The sequence below is a fragment of the Gallus gallus genome, chromosome 2 (assembly GCF_016699485.2).
Source record: "Gallus gallus isolate bGalGal1 chromosome 2, bGalGal1.mat.broiler.GRCg7b, whole genome shotgun sequence".
In the NCBI taxonomy this organism is placed as follows: Eukaryota; Metazoa; Chordata; class Aves; order Galliformes; family Phasianidae; genus Gallus; species Gallus gallus.
Window position 1 is genome coordinate 126,057,437 of NC_052533.1, and position 25,531 is coordinate 126,082,967.

At 45.5% G+C, this 25,531-nt stretch overlaps 1 protein-coding gene, 1 long non-coding RNA gene and 1 other non-coding gene across 8 annotated transcripts; 1 reads left to right on the forward strand and 2 right to left on the reverse strand.

Moving 5' to 3' along the window:
* Positions 1 to 1,522: 1,522 nt before the first annotated feature.
* On the reverse strand, positions 1,523 to 25,056 carry C8orf37 (C8orf37 homolog). 6 transcript variants are annotated; one of them, XR_005857581.2, is made up of 9 exons: positions 24,902 to 25,056; positions 23,009 to 23,111; positions 21,945 to 22,015; positions 20,986 to 21,051; positions 20,062 to 20,157; positions 18,464 to 18,595; positions 13,679 to 13,736; positions 10,038 to 10,343; positions 1,523 to 9,533 (listed from the first exon to the last, which is right to left on the reverse strand). XR_005857581.2 is itself a non-coding variant. In XM_040695899.2 (8 exons), exons 1-8 carry the CDS (start codon positions 25,021 to 25,023, stop codon positions 10,332 to 10,334), a joined length of 660 nt encoding a protein of 219 aa, XP_040551833.1. In that variant the 5' UTR covers positions 25,024 to 25,056; the 3' UTR covers positions 1,523 to 10,331. The 6 variants fall into 6 exon arrangements, 5 of the variants coding, with proteins under 5 accessions (XP_040551833.1, XP_040551834.1, XP_040551835.1 ...); XM_040695899.2 differs by having other exon boundaries at positions 1,523 to 10,343; XM_040695900.2 differs by lacking the exon at positions 13,679 to 13,736 and having other exon boundaries at positions 1,523 to 10,343.
* On the forward strand, positions 24,375 to 25,125 carry LOC124417764. The gene is made up of 2 exons (XR_006938542.1): positions 24,375 to 24,476; positions 24,696 to 25,125. It is a non-coding gene; the product is annotated as an uncharacterized LOC124417764 (long non-coding RNA).
* Positions 25,126 to 25,235: 110 nt separating this feature from the next.
* On the reverse strand, positions 25,236 to 25,317 carry TRNAS-AGA. Its single transcript has one exon. It is a non-coding gene; the product is annotated as a tRNA-Ser (tRNA).
* Between the last annotated feature and the right edge of the window lie 214 nt (positions 25,318 to 25,531).

Consider the following 25,531-nt stretch of genomic DNA (forward strand, 5'->3'; position numbering starts at 1 on the left):
GTGGGGCTTGCTGTAGTAGGAAAAGAAACCAGCTGCGGTGAGAAGAGGCTGTATTGCTTAGTCTGCTCTCGGCTCTTTTCCTGAAGTGAAAGTTTCTACATTTTTTAAATGAGTCTGCAGTAGTGTTACTCCTGGTATGCATCTGACCTGGCCGTTGTTATGCATACCACAGTCTTTTGAGTAGTGATCTTACATGTTGCTGTAATTCAGCAGAACTGAGAGTACTTTAGGCAAGGAGGAATGCCCCCCCAAGTCCACTTTGAATCTGGTTTGCCTTTGGTTTTTGTGGTGTTTAAGTTCTTGCACGAGCTCCCTGGAAGCAGAGAGAAGCTGCCTTCTGGGTGCTTGCTCCCTGATGCTTGTCACTTTGTGTTACGGGTCAGCTGCTTGGGAAGGTGTGGACATGGCACTGAGCAATGTGGTCAGTGGTTGGACTGGTTGATCCAGTTGGTGGTTGGACCGGGTGATCTTGAAGGCCTTTTCCAACCCGGATGACAACATGAAAAGCAGTTAACTGCTGAGCTGCTCAGCACATACAAATGAAGAGTCCTGCTCAAGGGTAGAGCGTGATCCATAGTGGCTACCAATGGCAGAGTCCTCTCGTGTAGCTGTTGGCAGAGGTAACTCCCAGTACTGCCAGCTGTGGCATCCCAAAAGCAGGAATGGGGATGGAACTACACCTACTCTGAATACTTATTCAGGGTGCGGGTAGGGTTGAATGAATGTGGAAATTCCTGAGCAAAGCAAGCATGGAGGCTGCAATCTGCTGGTGGCAGCAAGCGTCAGCATGCCTGGTGTGTGTCGCCTGGTTTGGGTCTGGCAGGTGGGGCTTGGCTACGAGCTTCTGGCTCCAGTGCTGCTGCCTGTGCGCTTTATCTGCAGTTTCTGTGTTGGATCTTGTGCTGTTCAGCAGTGTTAGAAGTATTCTTTGTTGTCCTCCCACTTGTGCAAGCATCAGTGCATGCGTACAGGTGTGTCTGTCTCTGCTGGTTTGGCAGTGGATGCCATTCGTTGCAGGGTGCAGTGCAACCTACACAGGGTAAAGGGGAGCTTGGTCTGCAGGATTTACATAGAGTCACAGAATGGCTTGGGTTGGAAGGAACCTTAGAGACCACCCAGTTCCAACCCCCCCCCACCATGGGCACCTCCCACCAGATCAGGCCACCCAAGGTCCCACCCAGCCTGACCTTGAGCATCTCTAGGGATGGGCCATCCATAGCTCCTCTGGTCCACCTGTGCCCTCACAGTGAGAAGTGTCCTTCTATATCCAATCTGAATCTCCCTTCTTTTAGTTTAAAGCCACTGCCCCTAGTCCTGTCACTACAGGGCTGTGTGTGTGTGTATATACTGGATCGTTTGGGGAACTTGATTCCTTATTTCAGCCTTGTTTCCCAGCCTCTTCTTGAAGCAGGAAGGTGAAAGAAGAGCATCTAAGAGTTGTTGGTATTTTCTTTATTTGTACCGAGGTGTTTCACACAAGAAGTTTTTCTTCTTCTGCTGTCATCCCTTTCCTCTGTTCCTCATTTTCACCCATACACAGTTCTTTCAGGGGAGGAGAACTGTCCTCCTGCCTCAACACTTTATTTTCTGTTCCCTAGCATAAGTGCTGACATTTGCCTAGGTTTGGAATGCCAGCACAGCGTGTTGCTTTGCATTGCTCCTTCCCATCGTTCATGCTTTAAACCTCTTGTTGTGGGCTGACACCTGTAGTGGTATCACCCCAGCTGTCACACTGCCCTGGGCATCACCAGCCATGGGCTCACCTACCCCTAAAGCAGCACAGCTGCTGCCAGCACTGCTCTGTGCTGCAGCAGGATAGGGCTCCTGCTCAGTGTTGTATGTGCCTGTCCCTGATGCTCAGAGCACTTCAGGCAATGCCCCATGGGGTACTTCAGTGTTAAATCATTCTGTGTTTACCATGCAGAGAAAGCACGTGGTTGTAATGCCTCCATAAGGCAACACCCTTGTTGTTATAGACGTTGTTGTGCATCCCTGCTCGATAAAGGCTCCTCTGTTACTTCACTCTATGAGGTGTCTGAACCTGCCTCCTGCAATGGGTTTCAAAGGAAAAACCTCAGATCAAGGAAAAAGGAAAGTGAGTCACAGAGGAACAACACGTTTGGGGCAGGGTTGGTGTGCTCCTTCCTGCTGTCTGCTTTCCCTGCAGCCGATGAGCGTCAGGGGCTGCAGCTCTGGATGCTGAGAGCTGGGTTTTGTGAGCAGTGGGAGATGGGGAGAATGCAGTGTGACAGCTTAAAGCACACCCATCAGTGGCTAAGCAACTGGGACTCTGTTTACATACACAGATGCCAAAGCAGACTTGCAGGCACATTTTGCTGGGTGCCTGGTAGCTGGACCAGAGTTTTGTTTAAAATATGAAGTAACGTGGCAGATGGGAATTTCCTGCTATAGTCCATGTAAGTACCTGTGCTGGAGCTGCAGGAAACCACAGGGAAAGGAGTGGTGGTGGAAAGGAGAAGAGGGGTCAGGGCTGTTCCTGTGGTGGATGCAAGGTGCAGCTTCTGGTCTCCAAAACCCCTTCATCATTTCTGTGGCCCTCTGCTGGGCTCTCCAGCATGTCCACGTCTCTCTTGTACTGGGAACTCCAGAACTGGACCCAGCACTCCAGGTGTGGCCTCACCAGTGCTGAGCAGAGGAGAGGGATCACCTCCTTTGAGCTAATGGCAACATGTGGCCTAACACAGCCTAGTGTACCATTGGCTTCTTTGGAGCACGGGCAGCGTGTGCTGGCACAGCAGTGTGTGGCATGGAGGAAAGGCCCAAAGCCATCGTGGGAGGGGAACCAGGCTCCAGCAGGCACCCAGCACCTTGCCCAGTGTCACTGTGGCACGCTGCAAAGTATCTGGCTCCCCTGTTTTGTGTAAGGCACGGAACTTGTAGTCAATTATCTGATGATGCGAGGGAAGTGCAAAGTGAGCAGTCGTTTTCCTGCAGGTTGCAAGTGTGGGTTTTTGTTTTTAGAAGGGAAAGAAAAAAAAAACTGAAGATACAGCAGACATTTGATCTGTAATCTTGCTGTGAGGCATTTGAACGCTTCCCCTGCTGTGTGCACGGCTAGTTATCAAGAGCCATACTATGGGAGGCAATCAGGGAGGAGGCACACGATCCAACTGAGCAGACACCCTGAGCAGAGCACGGTGTGAGGAGGAAGAGGAGCCTGGTGGTAGGGACTCCCTGCTCATGATGCTCTTTCCTTGGCCAGAAGATCAACTATGGATCATCGCGTGGAGCCCCTGTCACCCGAACAGTGTGCACTTTGCACTGGCAAGTAGTCTACAGGGTGTTTCAACCCACAGAGCAGCCCCTGCCCAAGCAGGTGGGCGGATGGTGCTGTTGGTTTCCTTCCAGTGGAGCGGTAGGCATGCTGAGTTTGCTCCAGCAGCCCTCCAGCATTTTCTTGCTGGCTCAGCACTAGGGCCATGAAGAAGGCCACTGGAGCAGTGCTGCTGCTCTGCCTCCCCAGTGCAACATCAAAACATCAGGTTTCATTATGCAGCAGGTGGTTTTGGAGGAAAACTGAGAACATGAACCCTAAAGGCTCCTGATCTGAAAGTGAAATAAAGAGCCTGAATGTGTTATATGCAAATTCTTTCTTTGGTAGTGCTGACTCCTTATCTTTGAATTGCTGAGAGAAGGAAGCTCTGAGAAAGGCATTGCTGTGCTCCTGTTTTTCATCCTGTATTTGATAGCTTGGGTGCCTCTCCTGGCTAAGCCACAGTGTATCTGAGGACTCCAAGGCTCTTTCCACAGCCAGATCCTGCTGTCCTGGGTGCATCTCCATGCTCTCACCTACTTGCATCAACTGCTCTCCTTTGGCTTCCGCAGTAAATGGCATGATGGCCTGAAAGCACGAACCTTTTAAGCAAAGCAGGCCCCTTTTCTTGCTTAATAATTTAAGAGCATCTTTTGTACCACCCCAGGGGGCATGAGCTGCCTTTGGGGAGGCCTAGGAGAGCTGTGCGCCTGTAATAGAGCTATACTCACATTTACATGGGGGCAAGGAGTGCACTGTTTGTGCTGCCAGATGCCAGCATGTAAGTTCAGAGTCTCCCCTGGGGCTAGTGCTGATACAGTCTCTGCCATGCACCTGCTGTGTCCTCTGTGTCCCTGCCAGCACCACTGGTCCTGCTCTGGCTGTGCTGGCTATGGGATGCAGCTTTCTGTCCCAACACTTGTGTGTAACCAAGCGTTGGTGTCACTCATATCAAATACAAAAATCCAGCCTGGAGGAGCTCTTTCCCCTCCAGTCAGCTCGAAAGCCATGTAAAGATCCTGGCTGAAACAGAAATATGCTGGGATCTGATCCTCCTCAACGCTGCTGCTCACAAAGATGACTGGGCCTTAAATGGAGCTGGAAGGAGGGGGGATGTCCAAGTGTGGTTAATGAGAAGTTGGCTGCATTTCAGAGACCCATCCGGAGCCCTCACTGCTGGGTGATAAAAACCTCTGCTCACATTAAAACATAGCAATCATGCTTGTGGTTGGCTTTTACTCTTTTTTTTTTTATAATAAGGACATGTTTTCTGATGGTGTGGTGAAGCAAGCGGGGAATCAAACCAAAGCTCCTAACACCCAGGTCTGATTTGGCCGTGTTGGTAGGCGACTGGCTGCATGGGATTTCCAAGGGCAAGCTGGTGTCTATCCAAGCATCAGCCCTGCAGCATCCCTCTGAGGGTCTGAGGCTTGTATTGCACAGCTGCCTGCCAGGATTTAGAACAGCAACACGTTCATCAGTGAGGTCCTGTCGTCGCCTGGCTCCCTGAGAGTGTGTACTCGGGTGTGGAGCAGGGCCTATGGGTCCCTCCGGGCCTCAGGCCCTGTTTGGTCCACGGGGTGCAGCACTGGGTGGGTTTTGCTCCACCCTGAAGAACCAGAAAACCCACTTGTGGTGCTTGGGGCTGAGTCACAGCCAGACAGCCCTGCTGGGCCTTGTCACAGCAGGCCGGCCTCATGTTCACCGTGTCCTCACTCCTTCCCAGTGCTTGTGCCCACAGAAGCTTCTCATGGCTTCTGCCTGGGGAGAGCAGCTGCACAAACAGGTATTTGTTTACAGGCATCACAGGGAGCTTGATGGAGTGCTGCCAGGTAACCTGCTTGTCATAGCTGCTCTGGGGCAGTTGGCTGCGAATCACAAACATTCCCTTCATTTAAGTCCTATTCATTTATTTTAACCTGTTGCAAGCTGGCAGGTGGGAGCAGCTGGGAGAGCAAGCACGCATTAGCACTAATTGGCACCGTGCAGGCCTGCTGGAGCTGGAGGCAGGGGACACTGCTGGGCCACAGGGAAGGCCTTGTGCTCTCAGTAGGAAGGCTGCTGCCATTTTGAATATCATCGCCTGGCCATTGAGGCAGCCAAATGGGATGCTATTAAACTTGGGTTCTCAGGTCTCTTGGGTACATATTCACTTTGGTGATCGGTCAAAGGCACTTCTGAGAATTTTACTTCTCTCCAAATGCAGCATATCTCCTATTCCAAGTAATATTAGCTCCCAGAGACCCTGAGATCCATGCAAAACACATCAATGCCAAGCTGTACCGTGTTGCATGAAGTACATAGGCAAAATAAGCAACATGAAATGCCTCATGTGCCCCAGTATAGCTCTCAGATCGCTGTCTTGCAGGCTCAGGGGAAGGCCTCTTGTTGGCCATGTCCTCACCTAGAAAACAGCAGCTCAAGTCATCATGCATTCCCTCTGCACCCACCAGCAATGTGGTTTTATCGTGGTACGCATCAGCAACTTCAGGAGCTGCACCTGAAAGATGCAGAAAGTTTTCTTGAGTAAGGAAGGAAACCAAAAGAATGAATATTTTCTCTTGCTTGCGTAGCTCCCTCTGCACAAATGGCTTCAGCCCCATCCCTCCCTGCATCGTACCTGGAGAGACCTACTGTGTTCTTGCCAAAGGCGTCTATGTGCTGTGTCCTTCACTTTATGACTTACATTCAGCATCCTACTCACTTCTCTACTGCTCATGGTGCCCTGTGCTCCTCCCTGTCACTGCTTGTCGCTACAGCATCCCTGCTTTCCCTCAGTGAGGCCTGTTGGTGACATGGGGTGGCAGTGATGGAGCTCTGAGAATATCAGCTCTGTGTCAGCGAGCAGCCACCCAGCTGCCTTAATGCTTCCCTGCTCTGACAGCATCAGCCCGTGAAGCTCACCTTTGTGAGCCTCAGCTGCTTTCACTGGCCAGAGGAAACATCTGCGTGTTGATGTTTGCAATTAGAGAGGTGGTCCCCTTGCACCGTGCTTTAGATAGATGTAACACAGCTGCAAAAATAGCTGTGCTTCTTGCCCCAGTCTCTTTTTTATGAGCTAGCTAAATAACAGTTTGCTAAAGGACATGTATGCACAAGGACATCTATACACAACTCTCCTAAAGTTTCTCCTTGGTAGATTTTTCCTTCTATTATTTCCTATATTCCTTAACAATATTTGACGTGTCAATTGTTTCAGCAGTAACTGATGTATCTAGGAATGATGGTTGCTGAGCAGTTAGTTCAACACCGAGAATTTACAAGGAGCTAAAGACAATGACCTGATCCTTTTCCTACATTTTTGCCTCTACAAAAAGTGTTCCTAAAAAAGGCTTCGTCAAACTGGAAAAGAGGTGAGTGTGCAGTAAGAGAATGGCCATTTCAGTGGACAGACGATATCTGTAATGTATCTTTATTTGTTTCTGAATGTTAAGCACTTTAAGGAGAACAGCTTTGTTTGCAATAGTTCTGCCAACCTGGCACCCAACTATGCGCACAATGTTGCTATAATTTTGAAAATGTGGTTTAAGAAAATCACGAAGTCATAGCATCACAGAATGGTTTGTGTTGGAAGGGACCTTAAAGCCCACTCAGCTCCAACCCCCTGCCATGGGCAGGGCTGCCCCCCACCAGCTCAGCCTGCCCAGGGCCCCATCCAACCTGGCCTTGGACGGCTCCAGAGATGGGGCACCACAGCTTCTCTGAGCAGCTGTGCCAGGGCCTCACTGCCCTCTGAGTTAAAAATGAAAAGGGACAAAGTCCCTGATCAGCCCTCCTCTTTCCCATGGCATGTCACCACCCCACATTTCACCTTAGAGTGGGTCCGCCATGTAAACTGTCATAACAAGAAATGGAGACCTGATGTTGTTCTCAGAGGGTGACAAATCCCTTAGACATTTTTTGTGACCTACCTGCAGGTGTAGGAAGCACACACCGAAAGTCACTGAGCAAGTGATGATAGAGGCAGGTATGCAATAAACCCGTTTGAAGTGCAAGCGAGAGTACGAACACAGTGTTTCGTGAAAGCTTAAATGAATTTAATTGAGTCTGTTGAACTGATGTAATCTGTAGTTAGATAAGCTCCTAAGGTATGATTTTTAAACTGGTTTCCCTAGGAGAGTATCAGGAGGACTGTTCTTATTTCTGTCTTCCTAGGCCTGGACAGAGATAAAGGAATGATACAAAACTGCCCTAGCTGGTTTGATGTAACCAGCAAAACACCAAACTGGTCCTGCTGGGAAGCTGTCCTAGAGCCAGCAGCCATGCCTAGTTACAGGATGCTGCAGAGCTCAGACACAAAATCAGTATAGGGGAATACATCAGCCAACTGCCTTCATTTTGCCTTTAATCAGGAGCAAAAGAGGACTGTTGGTGTGCAATTAGAGGCTAACGCCACTTGGCTAGGGATGCATTCTGCTGTAAGGGAGAGCTGGCTTTGAGAGCAGAAGCCCCATGAAGCCATTGGCAGTGCTGCTTTTGCGTGTGTGTCTGCAGCCCTGTTTGTCCCACTACTAAGTTATAAACATGAACATCACCCAAAGCATCGAGCTGCATCACTGTCAGCATCACAGGGAGCCAGGAATGCCCATGGATACTTAAAACAAGGAAACAGGGAACAAGAATTTGAGAGCCTTAAAATCTTCATCTCGTGGTCGAGACCTCTGACTTTCATTCCTCCCTTAGTTTCAAATTCTGAGACACTTAATGATGATACCCAGGGACTGCTCTTCCCTTCAGTGCCGAGTGGCAGCACCCAGCTGGGCATCCTTTGCAGTAAGCCTACCCAGCACGTTGTCACAGAGATAGCACACTGATGGTAGCGGTGCCGTTTCCCAGACATAAGGTGGGGTGCTGTGGGGAGGAGAACCCCCTTGCAGGGGCCCAGCTGTGTTTGTTACCATGTTTGTGCTCTTCTTGCAGTTACCGAGCAGCAGAACCGACCAGCACCGATGGAGCCCTCGGCGGTGACCAGGGGGCCTTGATCCCCGCACGACCGTTTCATCCTTTAATTCAGGTTAATGCTCCAAAGAAATGCTGTGCTTATCCCCATTGCATAACCACACTTCAGACTGAGCAGCGCGGAGACATTTCGGTGCCCGTGGACCTTATTTTAGCATCAGCTGCTGATGAAACCGCTACATTCCCAACACTGTCATATTGATTTAATTTACAAATCAAGAGGAGATAGTTTCTCAAGGTTATAAGAAGCAGAAGCCTGTGGGCCAGGGCCATGTTTTATTTACACTTTTAAGTCTGTGGCTGTAGTTTATTCTCCTTCTAAGTTTCTTTACCTTTCTGTGCTTTCCTCACTAGGGCTGTGATCTGCAGGGTTTTTAAAGAGATGATGCTTTACAGAGAGCTCATCTTCCTTTCAGACACTCCAAGCAATGCAAATGTCTGAAATTCCCCAAACTTTTACAAAAATACAAGCCCTGCTGGAGCCCTTGGCTTTGCCTTTGTGCCCAGGCGATGTACATGGAAGCACAAGCAATGCTGGCAGCTGGTAGGATGCTGCCCGGACCATGGCAGGGATGCGGCCCTTTACATGCTCCTCCATGTAACCCAGTGGCAGGAGCTCAATGAGGATATTTGCACAGGAGTGTGTTAATGAGCTGTAATCTACGTACCCGTGCTGAGTCAGACTACGTTGGAGTGAAAAGATTTCCCTACAAACATACTTTGCATTTCGGTAAGAATTTGCCTCTGGGTTTTGAAAGCCAAAGCCAGCTGCTGCCCAGCTCATGGCCTTGCTTGCAGATCTTGCATTCTATCTGCAAGCACTAGTTTTTCTTGCAGCAGCACATACTCCTGCAAAGCAAATGTAAGGCTGCTGACAACAGATTTACTTTTCTTAGCTCCTCACCTGGGCCTCTCAGATGTGCTGTGTGACCTCCCAGGCCCAGGGCTGGTCAGTGCAACAGGGGAGGGCATAGGGGAAGCAGTGCTATGTTTTAAAATGGTTTAAGTGTAAATGTGTTAAGGGGAGACTGTCAAAAGTGTTGAGATCCCACCCTCTTCTCCCACGTACATCTGCTCTGGGCTAAAATACAGCCCAAACCATTGGGTAGCATGAGACAGGGATGTCCTTCCTGCTCCTTCAGGCAGAGAAACCCTCACTGTCTTTCCTTGGCCACGGATGGCATGCAGCAGCCACCAGAGCAGGGGGCACTGCTGGTGGCACCTGTATGGGCTCAGCACGATGCACCCTGACCCTGGTGATGCCTCTCAGGCAGCGTTGATCCAGTTCACTTGGACATGGCTGTAGGAAGAGAGGAAAATATGGCATTTCAGACAAGTTAATGGGCTCCCATTTTGAGACCTTAATCCTTGAAATAGCGGGACAGGAAATGTGAGTAACTTGCAGCATCAGACAGAAAAGGAAAGTGGCTGTTTTGCTCTTTTATGGCCTGTCAGGTATGGGACAATGAAGTGAGAATGTGCTGGGGCGGACCTGATGAGGTGCTGATACTGTCGGGTGCTGTTAGGCTGTTTGCTTTTCCCCTCCTTAAAGGTGTCCTTTGCCTTGTGATGGATGCTAGAAACACTCCAGGTAACCAAATGCCCAGAGCTGGCTGAGAACTCTTGGTAGCAAATTGTTATTGCAAGGTCTGCAAAACCACTGGACATCTGGAAATGATCCGCTTTACAAACACATCCTTTATAAAGAACTAATACTCTCCAGGCTTCGGGAGCCATTTCCAATGTACTGCGGGGGGAAAGGAACCCTTCTGCGAAAACAGAGAGATGAAGGATTTTCGCTTACCCCAGCAGCTGTGTGTGAAGCACCTGGCTGGGCACTGGGTGCTGGCTGCTGCCAGCTGTGTCAGCAGTGATCCCAGGCACAGCGGGAGATGTGCCCAACCCACCGTGTGCTGAGCAGATGGACCTGGTTTCTCCTTGGCTTAAGTTGCCTTAGTAGTTCGGTTCCAGAACGTTCTCTTCTTGATTCCCCGACACAGATATATGTCACTGCTCTTCAGAAGCATTGGTAGACTCTTTTATACCACTCTCGTTTTTCATAGTTTAATTGTTTCCAGCCTTCCTCACCAGAATTGAACTAAATATATATCTAGTGTGGAAAAAAAAAATGTGAAAAGAGGTGTTTCAGACATATGTGGGAAGATGCAGCTGAAAACCCGCTTTAAAGTGTTTCCAGGTCTCAATTTTAGCTTGAATCAAGGTTTTAGAAAAATCTGAAACGACTTTGCAGCATACTTGGGGGAAGAAGGGAGGAACAGGAATCATTCATAGAAAAGTGAGTGCTGAGTATGGTACGATTTTGTGTTGACTCTTCTTTTCATCCACCGGTGCATTGACTGAATGGTGCCTTGCTTTGCTGTAGGCTCAGAGCAGATGGATTTCCCAAGATATACACAGAAATACGGAAGAAAGTCACGTCATATGTTACTGAGTAACCGTGAAGAGGGTTTTGAGGCCATCCGTTACGCACTGGAACAGGTTGCCCAAGGAGGCTGTGGATGCCCCATCCCTGGAGGCATTCAAGGCCAGGCTGGATGTGGCTCTGGGCAGCCTGGTCTGGTGGTTGGTGACCCTGCACATAGCAGGGGGGTTGAAACTCGATGATCACTGTGGTCCTTTTCAACCCAGGCCATTCTATGATTCTATGATTCATCTTTCACTTGTGAACCAGGTGCCTGACTGATTCAAAGTACGTACAACAATGCTGTAGCAATGCTGCTTATACCTCTGAAGTGCTGGAACTGATCTGCATCAGCTCTTACAAACACCTCATCCAAAAATTAAGCTAGATATTGTGTTGTGCATTAGGATTCAGGAAAGGCTCATATTTCTTTAGAGGCAATAAGACTAATGGTAGCACTTAGTATGATAAAAGCTTTTAATGTTAAAAGACACATACCCTCCTTCTTCACCATGCAAGTCAATCTCTTCCTGCAAGTGACAGCAGCAGAGACAGAATGAGACTGTACTACACCACGGTAAGCATTATTTTGGATAATCAGCCTCCAGATATAATCTCTTCCTAAAACCCTTCTGCATGCTTGAGATCATACCCTGATTACACTGACATGAAGGTCTTCCCAGGAAGAGACGCGCAGCAGTCTGCTGCAGCAATCTGTACGCTCCTTATCAGCATCCTGAGCAGCCCGCTCTGCCAAGATAAGGAGCTGGATACTAAATTCAATCTTCCTGTCTGGGGTAGCTGCTTCCCCCTTCCTGTGAATGCTGTTTACATCAGTGCAGGCAGGACACAGTCTTCCAAGCACAGATTGCTGAGTATCCCACTGCTTCTCTGCATTAGCTGAAAGACACACACTCTATCTGCTACCACAAGCATTGCGTTATCTTTACAGTAAGGCCATACTGCTCCCCTTTAATTCAAGACTGAAAAATTCAATAGACGCCTTATAAATCCCACCAGTTTTCCATAGCTAGTTAGCATTTTGCCCCTCTGTGGACAATCACATTTTAAAGTAGATGTATTTAGGGTACTTGGGGCTGGAATATCATGTCTCTGTTTGTCCAGTATGAAAACATCTCCTTTCTCCCAGTTCTCCAGTGTAAGCTCCAAGGCTGTAAGGCTTTCAGTTTTACTAAATGCTCATGAAAAAACGTTGACAATATTCTTGTATTTGAACAACAGTTACAAACCACTGGCTTAGAGGCTTTTCACCTGAATGAATGTATCTGAAGTCTATCACCAGGAAACAGCTTGAAAAGTACTGCAGGAAGCCCATAGCATACAGTTTAGAGGAAAACCCCCAACCCAAATGAGTTGCATTCAGCTCAATTCTCCCTGTGGACATCTTTGTGAAACGCGCTGGTAACCTCTGGAGGTGCAGCTCCTCTCTTCTGCGCATCACTTCACTGTGCAGCTCAGAGGCCCAGCGTGGAAGTGAGTAGGGGGACAGCAAAGTGGGGCAGCTCCAGCCCTGTCTTCTGAACCAGACCTATGGGATTGCAGCCATCCTAGAAGTCTCCTAGAGGGGACACCTCCTATGTGAGCTTTTGTCCTTCCTTTTGGCAAATGTTTTGAGGACATCCGAACTTCCCCCTACAGCACACTATTTTTATCTGTTATTTAGGTGTGTCTGCATTACTTTAGGACTAAACAAACAAAATCCAAAACAAAGATAAGGTTTATTTATTGCCTGAAAAAACGTATCTACAAAACCTTTTTACATGCAGTCTTCTGCAGTATACTACTCAGCCTCGCTTGCTATTCTGTTCTCTACTTAAAACTTGTCAAATATTTCTCCTATTAAAAGGCAATAAATAAGGACAAAAAGTTACTGAGATTGCTCACCTGTGGTGTAACTAGGCTAAATTCAGATGATACTCTTCACCAGCAAAATAAGCAACTTTTGATTTTATGGTTTAGATATATCTGTGCTCCTGGTTAAAAGCACGTTATTGCTTTGGGTGCTGAAGCTTGTAACTAGAGAAAGAGGCACAACCTCACAGGTTAATAGAGACTGTATTCAGTACTTAACTTCCATCTGCTGGCTTACTGAAGGACCTGAAGGGAGTTCAAGTGGATATAACATTTTATATCTTGCTGTTCACCAAAACCTTAATCATGGCTAACGGCGGATGAACTGCAAGGTACAGGTCCATGGAAGGCTCTCAGGGCCAGCAGTCACACGCTACGGAGCAGCTCCCATCTTCCACAGAGCTTTTCTACATAGTCAGAAATAACCTTCTGGCATCTCTAGACCTTGGTCTTACACCAATTTCTTTGTAAGTTCTGCCATCTTGTCAGGTCTTAGGCAGTGTGCTTTCATAGAATCAGAGAATGGCTGGGGTTGAAAAGGACCACAGAGATCATCCAGTTTCAACCCCCCTGCCATGGGCAGGGTTGCCAACCACCAGACCAGGCTGCCCAGAGTATATAAACTACATAAACTTTGTATTGGACGTCATGAGATTCTAAATTACACAACCTCTGCTTGCCAAAATTGCTTAACAACATTTTCAGGGGCAATTAATTAGGGCAGGGTGAAAGGTAAATCCGGAACGAGACTCAGTTCTTCCACTGATGTTGCTAGAAGATAGATATATGTGGGTGTGTATGTATGTATGTACGTGTGTATGTTTATGTATATTCACACACATTTTTAGTATGATTCTTTAGCTGAGGGCTAAAAGATAACTGGCTTCAGTACAGCTCAAGGACCACTTGAGTAGTTTGGATGAAGTCATGCAAAAAACAAATGGAGTTGCCACAGATCTGGCTGCCCCATTTGTAATTACACAGATAGGAGACAAATACAAGAATAGGTCGGGTGAATGTAAACCTTCATGACTCTAGAGAGAAAGTCTGTGGTTGTAGTTAGGCAGAAGCCTGGACTGCAACACTCAGCGGTGTTGCTCTGCCCTCTACAGACTACGTTGTATAATCACATTTTACACATTTGCTCTTACCACGTTCACACTGCCGGCGCAGAACGTGAAATAACTGTCGCCCAAATGGCACCAATACCTGGAATTCAAATGCAGAATGGATTATAGGAGATATTTATGTCGATTAATTTGTGCCATGCAGAATTTCTTCATGCTGGAGAAACAAGATTTATTCCAACCCCTGTACGCAGAGCAAGTTCTTCCTGGTACTTTTCCACAACGAGATCCAGGAGACTGCAAATGGAATGATCCATTCATCGATAGCCCACCTTTAAGTGACCACTATGAAATTAGTGACAGCCTGCCTTGACGGATACACAAAGGTACCAACATCCCACCCTGCGAGTTCAGCCATAGGCCACCTCCCACAGCAACTGCCTCCAAACTCTTATCCTAGCTAAATGCTCGAGAAATGTGGTAAATTCATCTGCCTTTATGAACTTGCTTCAATTTAATGTACTGTCCATGTGCCGTCTGATACAGAATGATAAAACTCTTTTACTTCATACATACGATGTAGTTGCTACATCGCCACTGAGATGTAAGAAAACATTTACTTACTCTTTCTCATGATCTGGACAATACTTGATTAGTGGAATTTCATGACCCTTCCAACAGAGCAAACGTGGGCCCACATCATTTTCATGAGTCTTCTCTTAGACACGAACAACGTTTTAGAGTCACAGTTTTCAAGAAACACAAGTCAGATTTGTTCCAACTCTGCATTTTACTGACACATCTACATTTTAAAAAGGCACTCCTCACTGCACATATGCCCAGTTGCAGGCATGGTAGGTGGCTCTCACAGATGAGCAGCATGCGACACTCCTTTATTTCCATCCCCCATAGGTTGGCCTATCTGTGGTTATTGGATGTGTCGCACAAAAGGCAAAACTGGTTGGGCCCAGTGCAAAAAAAAAGCCTGGTAGGAGGAATTTGCTTTGGCAGCTCCCAACACAGCCCACTGTGTGACTGCCACATGTGCTGACTGCAGACTCGGGCGTAAAGAGAAGCGAGTGGTCTTCTACCAAATGGAAGCTTCTGGTGCCTCGCATTTACAGAATGCCTTAAGTAAAAACTGAAATACTTGTTCAGAAAAAAAGAAATCTTTATTCAATTTTATACAATGCAGACCCTGCTGTATGTAACACTACTATGCTGCAGTAGGTTAAATTCTATGGCAGGCCAATATCCTTAATAAAAAAGTCATAAAGTATATATACATAATAAAATATATTATGTACATCAGAACTTTATTTCTCTTTAGAAGTACTGCAGGAACACAGATTTTAAGAAGTTGCTATAACACTGAACCACCAACTACATTTCCAACTGCGCATTTCTGCATGGATTCTCTTTGTTATACTTCATTGCTATACTTTGCTATACTTCATTGCTTGTTTTGTTGAGGGATCTGCTACAGACTAATGCTGCAGGCTAGAGAATTTCCAAGTACATCACCCAAGCCAAACGAAAGTCTTGTTATCACCTGGCCTATTTCACAAACAGAAATGGGATTATTTCTTCCAAAGCAAAAATTAAAGGAAAGTAATGGTCGCATTTACGCTTGGCAAAGCTGTTCTCCAGTACTTCTGTCTGACAACAGCTGAATGGCATTCTCAAACAGAATTCTTTCTGTAATCCCAGCTGTCTCAGAGAAGTGACACGGAAGTATCACATAAAGTCTGGGCTATATCTTGAGAGCCTTTGTGCAGTCTTTTAGAATGCCACGAAACACAGAAGCTCCAACATTACATCTTTTTACATTCTTTTCATTTGAAGACTTTGAAGTGGTTTGTAACATCTAACACTGAAGGTAGGGAACTCAAATGCTTAATACCAGTCTTTTTTCCAACCAAATAATTGCATTTAATGACATACTATCCTCAGATCTAGAACTATGCTGAATTCTGCTGGAAATATGCTGAATTCTGTCGGAAACGGAAAACACTGCAATAAGCACTATTTCTGCATGTGTTTATAACTTCACTTGGACAATGTGCTGTCACGTCCCATCAATGTGACCAAGGTTGGGGCCAAATAAATATACTTGAATAAATGTGATTTCAGAGGAATGCTCCGGTTTCAATACACACTTAGCATTAAAGATTATCTTCTAACATTTTCAGGGCTTGGAGTGTGGTCTTAATGGTGTTAGTGATAAGATCATTTGATAACAATCATGTATGAGAGCACACTGTTTCTACAACTGTCTGGGTAAACAGAAGACTGAGGGCTGAGGTGCCATAGGAGAACTGCTGATGTAATGGTATCAATCAGTATTCGCAGCAATTCTTACTTCTCTTGCACTCTTAGTGCAGGAGACACACTTCTCCAAGCACATGAGATTTGGTCTCAGGAACTGAGATAGGTGTTAGGACTTTCCCTGTTTCCTGCTCACAAGTTGGAAGCCTAACTTGTTTTCTACATCATGGCACCTGGAAACTCCGACCAAAGCAGCATCCCATGGGGCTACTTGGTCATCAGACTCAAATGGCCTTGAAACAGGCAAGCCAAGATAACAGAGTACTCTTTGAAGTGCATTCAAGAAGAACAAAATTTCTTCTCTTTGCTTGTTAATAAATAAAGCACTATAGATGAGTTGTTCTCTTAGCGTTAGCGCTACTGTTCTCCAGGAATGGAAACAGTTTTGACCCACCTGAACAAAACCCACAAACACCTACTTCTCACAGTCCACACAAGGACTATCTGTTCACTGAGGAGAGAACGTTAAGCTGACCTCTTCCAGTAGCAGACTGGACATTAATCAGCTGGTGTGTGGTTTGTGTGCCTCCTGAACCTGTTGTTTTAGACTCGTAACTGTTGAAACTACTGTCTGAAACAGCAATTGCATTGAAAGTAATACCTGGCCCCAAAGTCTGTGTCTATCACTATGCCAAGGGAGACCGAAGCACCCCCTCCACAGCCAACTCATCTCTGAACCTACTAGCAAGGCTGCACATGGCAATGGAAATGCACATGCGCTCTAGAGCACCAAAGCACTGTGTATGTAAGCGCTGCCAGGCCTCCCAGGAAAACTACAAGTCTTCCAAAGGCTCTAAAAAGCAATCATAGAAGTGCAAGGTGAGCAGGAAGCAGAATGCATTATGCCTATGGTCATCAGCAAAATCTGCGCTTTCAGAAGGGTACAGAAATGACTGCAGATTCAAGAGGTGACTTTTATAAGAAGGGTCATGTAATTGTTCTGAAAAAGCTCAGAAGAACAACAGATTCATCATGTACAGATTAGAGCAATGAGCAAAACATCACAAAAACAGAAATAGATTGGTATGCCTAGAATTTGCACAAAGGAAGTAATTTTGAATTTACGTATAGAATATAGAACCATAGAATTGCTCAGGTTGGAAAAGACCTTAAAGATCATCGAGACCAACCGCAACCTGACCATACTACCCTAACTCTTAACAACCCTCCACTACATCATGTCTGAGCACCACATCCAAACGGTTGTTAAACATCCAGGGATGGTGACTCAACCACCTCCCTGGGGAGCCTATTCCAGTGCTTAACCACCCTTTCTGTAAAGAAGTGTTTCCTAATATTCCACGTAAACCTCCTCTGGCACAACTTGAGGCCATTTCCCCTCATTCTGTCACCACTGAGAAGAAACCAACCCCTCTCTCGCTGTAAGCACCTTCCAGGTATTTGAATATTACACACTGCATAGCAGAAATACTAACAGACTTCCCATTATGGGACTTTTCAATAATATGATTGCCAAGATAATCCTGACCTTCCTTCTTCTTTCCTGAAATCCAAATCCATCCCCGTAGTATTTATACATAGTGAAAAGCAGGAGTTCACAAACTACAGTGATGTTAACTATAATCAAGACAATTCACCAAGTAACATGATACTGGAAGTAGTGTTATGACGTTGCTGGGGGAAGGGAGTGTGTTGTAACAGGACAGTTACACTTTCTGAATAACATTCAGAAGTGAAAGCTATGGAAGCTGAAAAAAATCCAAATGTGGAAGTCAGTGGGGATATATTGCTTTCTCACTTCTTACAGACTGAGCCTTTTTTTCCCTTGAAAGTATTGATAGAAGTCATATACTCTTCAAAATATCCTTTAAATTGCATTTTTAATAGTTGCACAATAACCTGTTCATCTCTTGCAGTGAAGGCTGAAGGGAAGTCCAAGAAATTCCCTGTGGTAAAAGTCCTGAGTCAGCAGAAAATGCTTTAAGAAAGCAGTATGAATTGGAAGGAAATTTCCAGCACCTGCAGATTTTGGCTATTGTCAGCTAAAATAAAGTGTTGGGGGTGTGCTGAAACCTTAGAGGTGAGAGTAGATCTTGCAGTATACTTTTAAGAGATCTACAACCACTTGCTCATTAGCAGCTATGAGCAAAGCAAAACAGTATTAATTTCTGTGTACAAATTCATATGCTTCTGTGTCATGGCTGCATCTCAGCCCACTGTTTTCTCTGAGTCCAACATTTTGCAGCCAGGGGACAAAAGGCTCTGTGCCAGATAGGAGGAACATGCTTAAGGTGCTTTATCTGTGTCTAAATCTGTCCTTTTCCTCTTCCTTTCTCTTACACTGCTGAATATGAGCTTTAACATTATTCCGTCTCCACAAAACCTCCAAATTGTTTCTCCTAATTCTACTCCCCATACTGCTTGCAAGACAAAGTGAAAAAAAAAAAGAGTTTTTGGATAAAACTCTGAGTGTTATGATCTATTTCTAAATAGAAATATTCAGGTTTCTCTCTGTTGTCAGAAAACTGCAAGGTACCACACACAGGAGGACTTCATTCTGCATGTTTACCACAAACCCACCGAAGCTGCTGGTCTGCTTGGAGGTCAGTTAATTCATCGATGGATCTCCAGCTGCACTGACAAGCATATGCTCGTGATCCTTTCTTCTTTATCATCTTTGCTCTTAGTTTGCTGAGCTCAGGCATGTTATTCCTGTCAAACAAGGGAGTTCAGTTTAAAACTGTGCTTTTTTCTTTTTTTTTTTTTTAAGGAAAAAAAAAAATCACAAGACTTTCATTTCAGAAAAACTCTTAACATTTCTGAGTACCACTGACAGGAATGAATTTAGGGATATGCTTAAACTCTGTTTCCAACACAATCCTTTCCTGAGAGCAGAACTCAGCGTGTAGTTTCTGTACTCTCAAATCAGCTGCAGTTTAATGTTTCTTTTAATGTAAGTAATGTTCTCTGTCTTGCTTGGAGACCCTGCTTCAGCCTCCAGAGAAAGAACCAGGTAGAATCCATTTCATTAATAAGAAATTATACAAAAAAATGTATTAATCTTATCAAACTTTCATCAATATTACAATTATCTGACACTACCTCCTTTCATGTTATTATATTTTTTATAAACTCAAGATCTCAGAAGCAGAACAATTTAGACTTCAGGTAAATTGAAGGACTGTGTTTTTATTTAATCTTTCTAGCTACCAAACCCATCTTAGGAGATAAGGGCAGCACTGTATTTCTACGTTTATTTTACAAACGTTGCTCTTTTTAAGTACTGAGAATAAAACATTTTCACTGAAAGAGAAATGCGAGTTTTTGAAACTGGAGGGAAATCATAGGAAAACCAAAGACGTAGTATAAGAAAAATAAGGGAACAGGAGAGGATTTATCCATTACTGCTCTGTTCCAGCTACCACACCCCCTGGTGGCCAAACACGTACTCTGAACACATTACCTCCACCTGAGAATAGACACATTCAGAGAATTCACCACAGTAAGAATTTAATCTCGACATCTGCGTTAGGAGCATTCCTACTACGTAACACTTCACTAAGTCTTGGCATTTGGTTCAGTTGTAGGGAAACTGGAAAGAAGAACGCCTTACTTTCAGCTCTTCCAAAAAAATCAAGATGATTAAAATCAAAAATAAAAACCCCACCTCTCCAGTTAATCAAATACTGCTTCAAAAAGAAGCCCGTTAAGAAAGCAAGCTATTTGATTTTCACTGCACATGGCAGGACAAGACTTCATACTGGAAAACAGAAAAACTGACTTGAAACAATTGTAGCTTATGCCACTGCAGGTATGGTGAGAAGTACACACTGGCACTACATTTAGTCTTTTTTACACCCAGCAGTGGCCCACCAGAGGCCAACCCATCGCACTGATCACCTGCTTATTTTGACAGTAATGCTGCCTCACAATTTACCAAACCTGAATTCTTTCTAAAAGCAGAGAGTGAGGGTGATGGTGGAAGAAATGGAAAGGCATGAATGCAGATGGTGGGAGATCCTTCTTCCTGCAGTCTTTCCCAAGTGATTATTGAAGAGGTTGCACCCATGCTCCTTATTAGATAACACAAACTGCCAAGGACTCCTCACTTTCCCTGTTCCCAACAAGCCCGGAAGCAGAGTAAAACAATACTAACACCAAACCCACCTGAGACATACCTGAAAAAAAGATAATCACAGGACTGATCCCAGATGTAGTCATTGAAAAGCGATACACGGAAGTCACAAGCAGTACAACGCAGCTGGTCACACGTTCTGGTCAAAGACAAATAAACCACCAGAAATCTCCAAGAGCTTATCACAGTAAGAGAAGCTACACAGATCATTACTGTTTTAAAACCAAACACACTCAGAAATAACAGAAGTGTGGTTAACCTGTAATCTTATTTTTTCACATCTCTGGAATACTCATTACGTACGTGTTCAAACTTATGATCACATAGGAACTTTTCCAGGTTCCCTGAATATACCAAATAAACTGATATTCTCCATATATAGTCTTTGATCCTCTTCAGTGGTCTGGCACCTGACCATAACCCGCATAGGCATCATGTGCATAATTACTACAAAAAATCCCAGATGCAAATGCACTAATTTTTGATTGGATATCAGGGCTATATATCTGAAGTCCCTTTCCTCCAGTTAAAGTACCTTTCCTGAAGTTACCAAGCACTCTGCTTGTCCTCAGCTGAGGCTCTGGGATGCCTGTCTTCAGTTCAAGCTCTGGGATGACTTAAAGCAGCCTACTGACTTAGGTGGCATACTCTGCCATCACACAGACAGCTGAAGAGAAGCACAGAAAAATACAACGCTCTAGAGGAACAATCTTCTTAACTACAAGAGTTTGATTTTTTGGAGTCTCTTGTCTCATTTGCACACATTCTTCAACTCCTCAAATGAACAAAGGATCCTATCGTCATGAACAGGGGACTGGAGGGGATCAGCAGACTCAAACTGCAGTTATAGGCAGCTGAGCATTTCAATGGATATAGAGCTGTCCCTACAGTTCAAACTCAGGGCTCTACACCACCACAGAAACACAGTTGTGATTAAAACTAATGATAAATAGATGTTTTCTTTAACCTTTTTGAAATATTCGTTCCTATGCCATTTGGTGAAGAGCTTCCACCCAGGTACACTGGACAGCACCTACATGGATTTAATGAAAAGAAAATAATTAAAAAGTAGCAAAACATTTTGAAAAAAAGGTAGAACAGTGCTAACTTAAACAGTTGTCTTTAAGTTAACACTGCTTCAAGTAGTACTTTTTCAGCAAAATATTCCTTTAGTCGTTTAAAGGCACAGTAAGTTAATATTTATTCAATATAGGCAAAGCATCAAATGCTTACCAATGATTGAATTTACAAATTTTTCTTTTACTATTAACAGACAAACTGTGATAAAAACTGTCTATATGGAACTGGGGCTGCTTAGTTTGGGAAAAAGGAGGCTGAGGGGAGACCTTATTGCTCTCTTCCAATATCTGAAAGGTGATTGCAGCAAGAGTGGGGTTGGTCTCTTCTCACTGGTGACAGGTGACAGGATGAGGGCAAATGGCCTCAAGTTGTGTCAGGGGAGCTTTAGGTTGAATATCAGGAAACACTTCCTTACAGAAAGGGTGGTTAAGCACTGGAATAGGCTCCCCAGGGAGGTGGTTGAGTCACCATCCCTGATTGTGTCTAAAAACTGTTCGGATGTGGTGCTCAGGAGCATGATTTAGCAGAGGGTTGTTAGAGTGTGGGTAGTATGGTCAGGTTGTGATTGGACTTGATGATCTTTAAGGTCTTCTCCAACCTGAGCAATTCTATGATTCTATGAAGCTATGTAATATGTTCTGACATTGCTATGATCTTCTACTGAGACAATATTTGGTTAAGAATCCTGCAGTACAGGAATACTGCAGCTTTCTAAGAAAGTTAACTGAATACTCTTTTTTTTTTAGTAAGTTCACGTCAAGACAAATTAAACATAAGTAATAGTCCCAGACAGACAACAAGCTATAATCAAGCTATGTTCAAGTAGCCCGAATGTTTTTCGTTTACCTTTTCCTATGAGCCTGTACAACAGTGCTATTGCTTCCAGGTGTGACACTTGGGGAGTTAGACTTCAATTTCTATTTAAAAAGCAAAGAATAAAAGGCAGAATTTCAGCAATATGGCAATAGGCTGTTCTACTTAAAAAGCAAGAGCCAGGAAATCCAAATAATCCAGTATGACTGGGACTAAGAATTTGGGATTTTTCTTGCTCAGTTTTCTGTAAGGCTGTTTGAGACAAAACGTGCTGAAGGTACAGATGGGCAGGTAGCAAGGCTTCTCTCCCCATACCAAATTTCCAGCTCTGACTGAAGGAACTGAGCATGATACAATCACCTTGACTTTAGAATCAAGACCTCCCCCTGCCTCCTGGAGTACTGTGCCCAATACAAAAGTGATATGGACATCATGGAATAGGTCCTGCAAAGCACCATGAAGGTGACTAAAGTCTTTAGACCATTTGGCATACAAGTAGAAGCAGAGAGAGCTGGGACTGCTTAGCCTGTGGAAGATCAAGGTCAGGAGAGTCTTGTCAATGGATAAAAATATATGCTGGGGAGAAGCAAAGGTGACATATTCAGACTATCGTCAGTTTGTGTCAGTGCCCACTGACGAGAGGTGGGGTAATGGACACAAACTGAGTTACAGGAAATTTTACTTAAACATTAGAAAAAAAAATCCTTTGTGGATGATCTAACGCAGGAACAGGTTGCGGGTTTAGTGTGTGAAATCTGCTCTCTTGAGAAGCCTAATTCAAAATTCAAAATCTAACTGGGCACATCCCCAAGCAACTGGCTTGAGTAGACGATTAGATTTTTTTTTTGACATTTGACACTATGCTTTATGTTGAGCTAGCATTTCCTTTAACTGCCTGGGTTAGGTGACCTCTTCATAGCTCTTCTGTTCATCACTATAGGATCGTTGTGCTTTCCTTCCTGCTTTATTCTCCAAGTTTATCCTACAGCGCATTTCAATTCCTCCTTGTTTTAAATCAGTTTTAGTTTGTGGTGCTTTTGTATTTTTTTCCATCACTGACCTTCACGCTTTCTGCATTTCTCCAGACTTGCACTCACCAGAGGTGTTCTGGCAAAGCTGCTGCTGTCATTACAGATTTCATCAATAATGTCATCTATATCATCTTCATCGCTGCCAGCACCCATTAACGTTTTAGCTGATCTGAAACACAAACAAATCAACCTTCATTTTGTAGCACAATCAGAGCTATTATAAGAACTGCAAGTTAAAAACATAAATTCAGTCACAATCTTTTCCTCTAGTATTACTGTAGTATCTAAGGTAGGCCATCCAAATAGTGATGGACTAGATGAACCATGCAGGATAAGGCCTCTCCATTGAACTGTCCCATCATTGGCCTTCTGCTTATTGCCTTTATTCCCTACCACTTCCAGCCTTCAATAAAGCAGTGATAATAGAACTCCTGCTGCACTTACTGAGTAACAGATGGGACAGCTCTGATTTTTCACATTTGTTTTCAGCAGCAGATATGCAAGAAGGTCAGAGGGAGCTCTCTTCTCATGTTATATGACTTGCAAATACAATTTAGAACACAATGCAGGGCCGCTGTCTCCTGCTGGCTTTTTTTTTTTTTTTCTTCAGACCGATCAAAATGCAGAAATCTCTAAAACAGTGAAGTAACACTTTGAAATTAGCAAGCTTCATGCCTCACAGATCCCATCTAACGTGCTCAGGTCAGTCACTATTCATGTCCAGCAGTCTTCAATGCAAATGCAACAGGCTTTCTCTGGGGTTGTACCACCACTGAAAATAGTTCTATTACTGTCCCTTTGGAAGGATGGGACATAGGTCAATACTAAAAGCAGACAGTGATAAAATACTGTAATATACAGGAGAAGTGACAGCTGTGTTTGGAGGGGTATCTGTATGGAAATTTGAACCTGCCCCTTAGTATCACTTAGTTCTTGAAGCAGTGAATCTGCTCACTAAACCCTGTGTCTCCAACCTAGCAGAGCACAGTTCCCACTCAAAAAGCTTTGATTTTTATTCTTTTCAACTGCATCAGCAGTGTTTATTTTTATAATCCATAATTTATAAACTTAAGAGCTTTTGTTAGTAATTCAGAATGGATTAACTGCACATTAAGCCTTTAAAGCTAGATGGGTGAGGCTGGATGCATTTGGAAAGTTCACCTTTGTTGGCCTGTGAAAGAGGGTGATCACATTGTATGCAAACGTGTGGTCTTTCTCATCGTGTAAGAAACAGAGCTGGTCATTTCAGGAAGCTGTCAGGCAGATGTGCTCTCCCTCCTGCTTACAAATGATGGCTCAGCTGATGGATGTGGAAGAAGCTGAAGTGACAACGAAGCCTGCACAGGCCATGGTTTGAACACCTCAGTGAGAACAGGCTTAGCTGAGGAAACAGCAAGGAGCATCCTTCTGCTTGGGAGCCTCAAAGGACTCTGTGAGCCATTTCCCATTGTGACTGCAGCCAAGGGAAGAACTCCAAGGAGGGCAATGCCAGGCTGCTAACCCGCTGGCTGAAAGAAGCTGCTCCATGGGCAAGGTCAGCTTTACTATAGTCTTCATTGGGAACGTTTGAGTAGGAAGGGATCCTTGCAGGCCAACCTCCCTGCACTGAACAGGGCCAGCCACAGCTCACCGGGTGCTCAGAGCCCCTCCAGCCCGGCCTTGGGCACCCACCGCCGCCCTGGGCAACCCGTGCCAGCGCCTCACTGCGCTGACTGTAACAAACTTCTTCCTTCCATCCACTCCTCTCTTTTAGTCTGAAACCAAACGACAGAGCGAAGTAACATCTGGCCGCAACTCACAAACAAACAGACGCAGGTTTAGTGCCACATTTATTCCGATACTCCTTAGAAACGGCGGCTATCAGACGTGGGGCCGTAACCCCACAGGTTAAGCTCCGAGCCGGCCCCAGCGCCCTCCTGCCCCGCCGGCCGGAGATTCGCACGTAGGAAAGCCTCTCACCTGTCCTCCGCCGCCGCCCGCTCCCTGTCGCCGTTCTGACCTCCGCCGGTGGCCCCCCGGTCCGGCATGCGGCAGAACCGCCTCTCCACCTCGTCCAGTAGCTGGTCCAGCTCGTCCGCCATCTTGCCGCCGCCGGCCGTTGCCAGGGCGGCCTCGCACCGCCCCCACTGCAAGGGCGGAGCTTCCGCTCCCTCCGGGTGCCGAGGGGGTCCCGGGGCGGTTCTGCCGCGGTGGAGCCCGTGAGCCCGTCCGCCTGGTCTGCCCGGGAGGGTGGAATTGTTCTAAACAAAAGAACAACGAATAAAAAGCGTGCGCGGAACTCGCGGGTTCCGACCGTAGTCGGCAGGATTCGAACCTGCGCGGGGAGACCCCAATGGATTTCTAGTCCATCGCCTTAACCACTCGGCCACGACTACGCATGCTAAAGGTGGTTTTCCTAGCTTACTAGAGCTGTGTGCGCGATTGTTGCCACTCCAGGCAGCCACCTCAAAGCCGGGAGCTGCTGTCTCTGTTAGAAGCGGGGCCATGGTGGTTTGGCATTTAGGTCTCTGTCGGTAGAGCGAAATCCATAAAACAGAGCTGTTTAATGGATGCCTGTAGGAAACTTGCAGCTGGCCATTGGTGTGGATG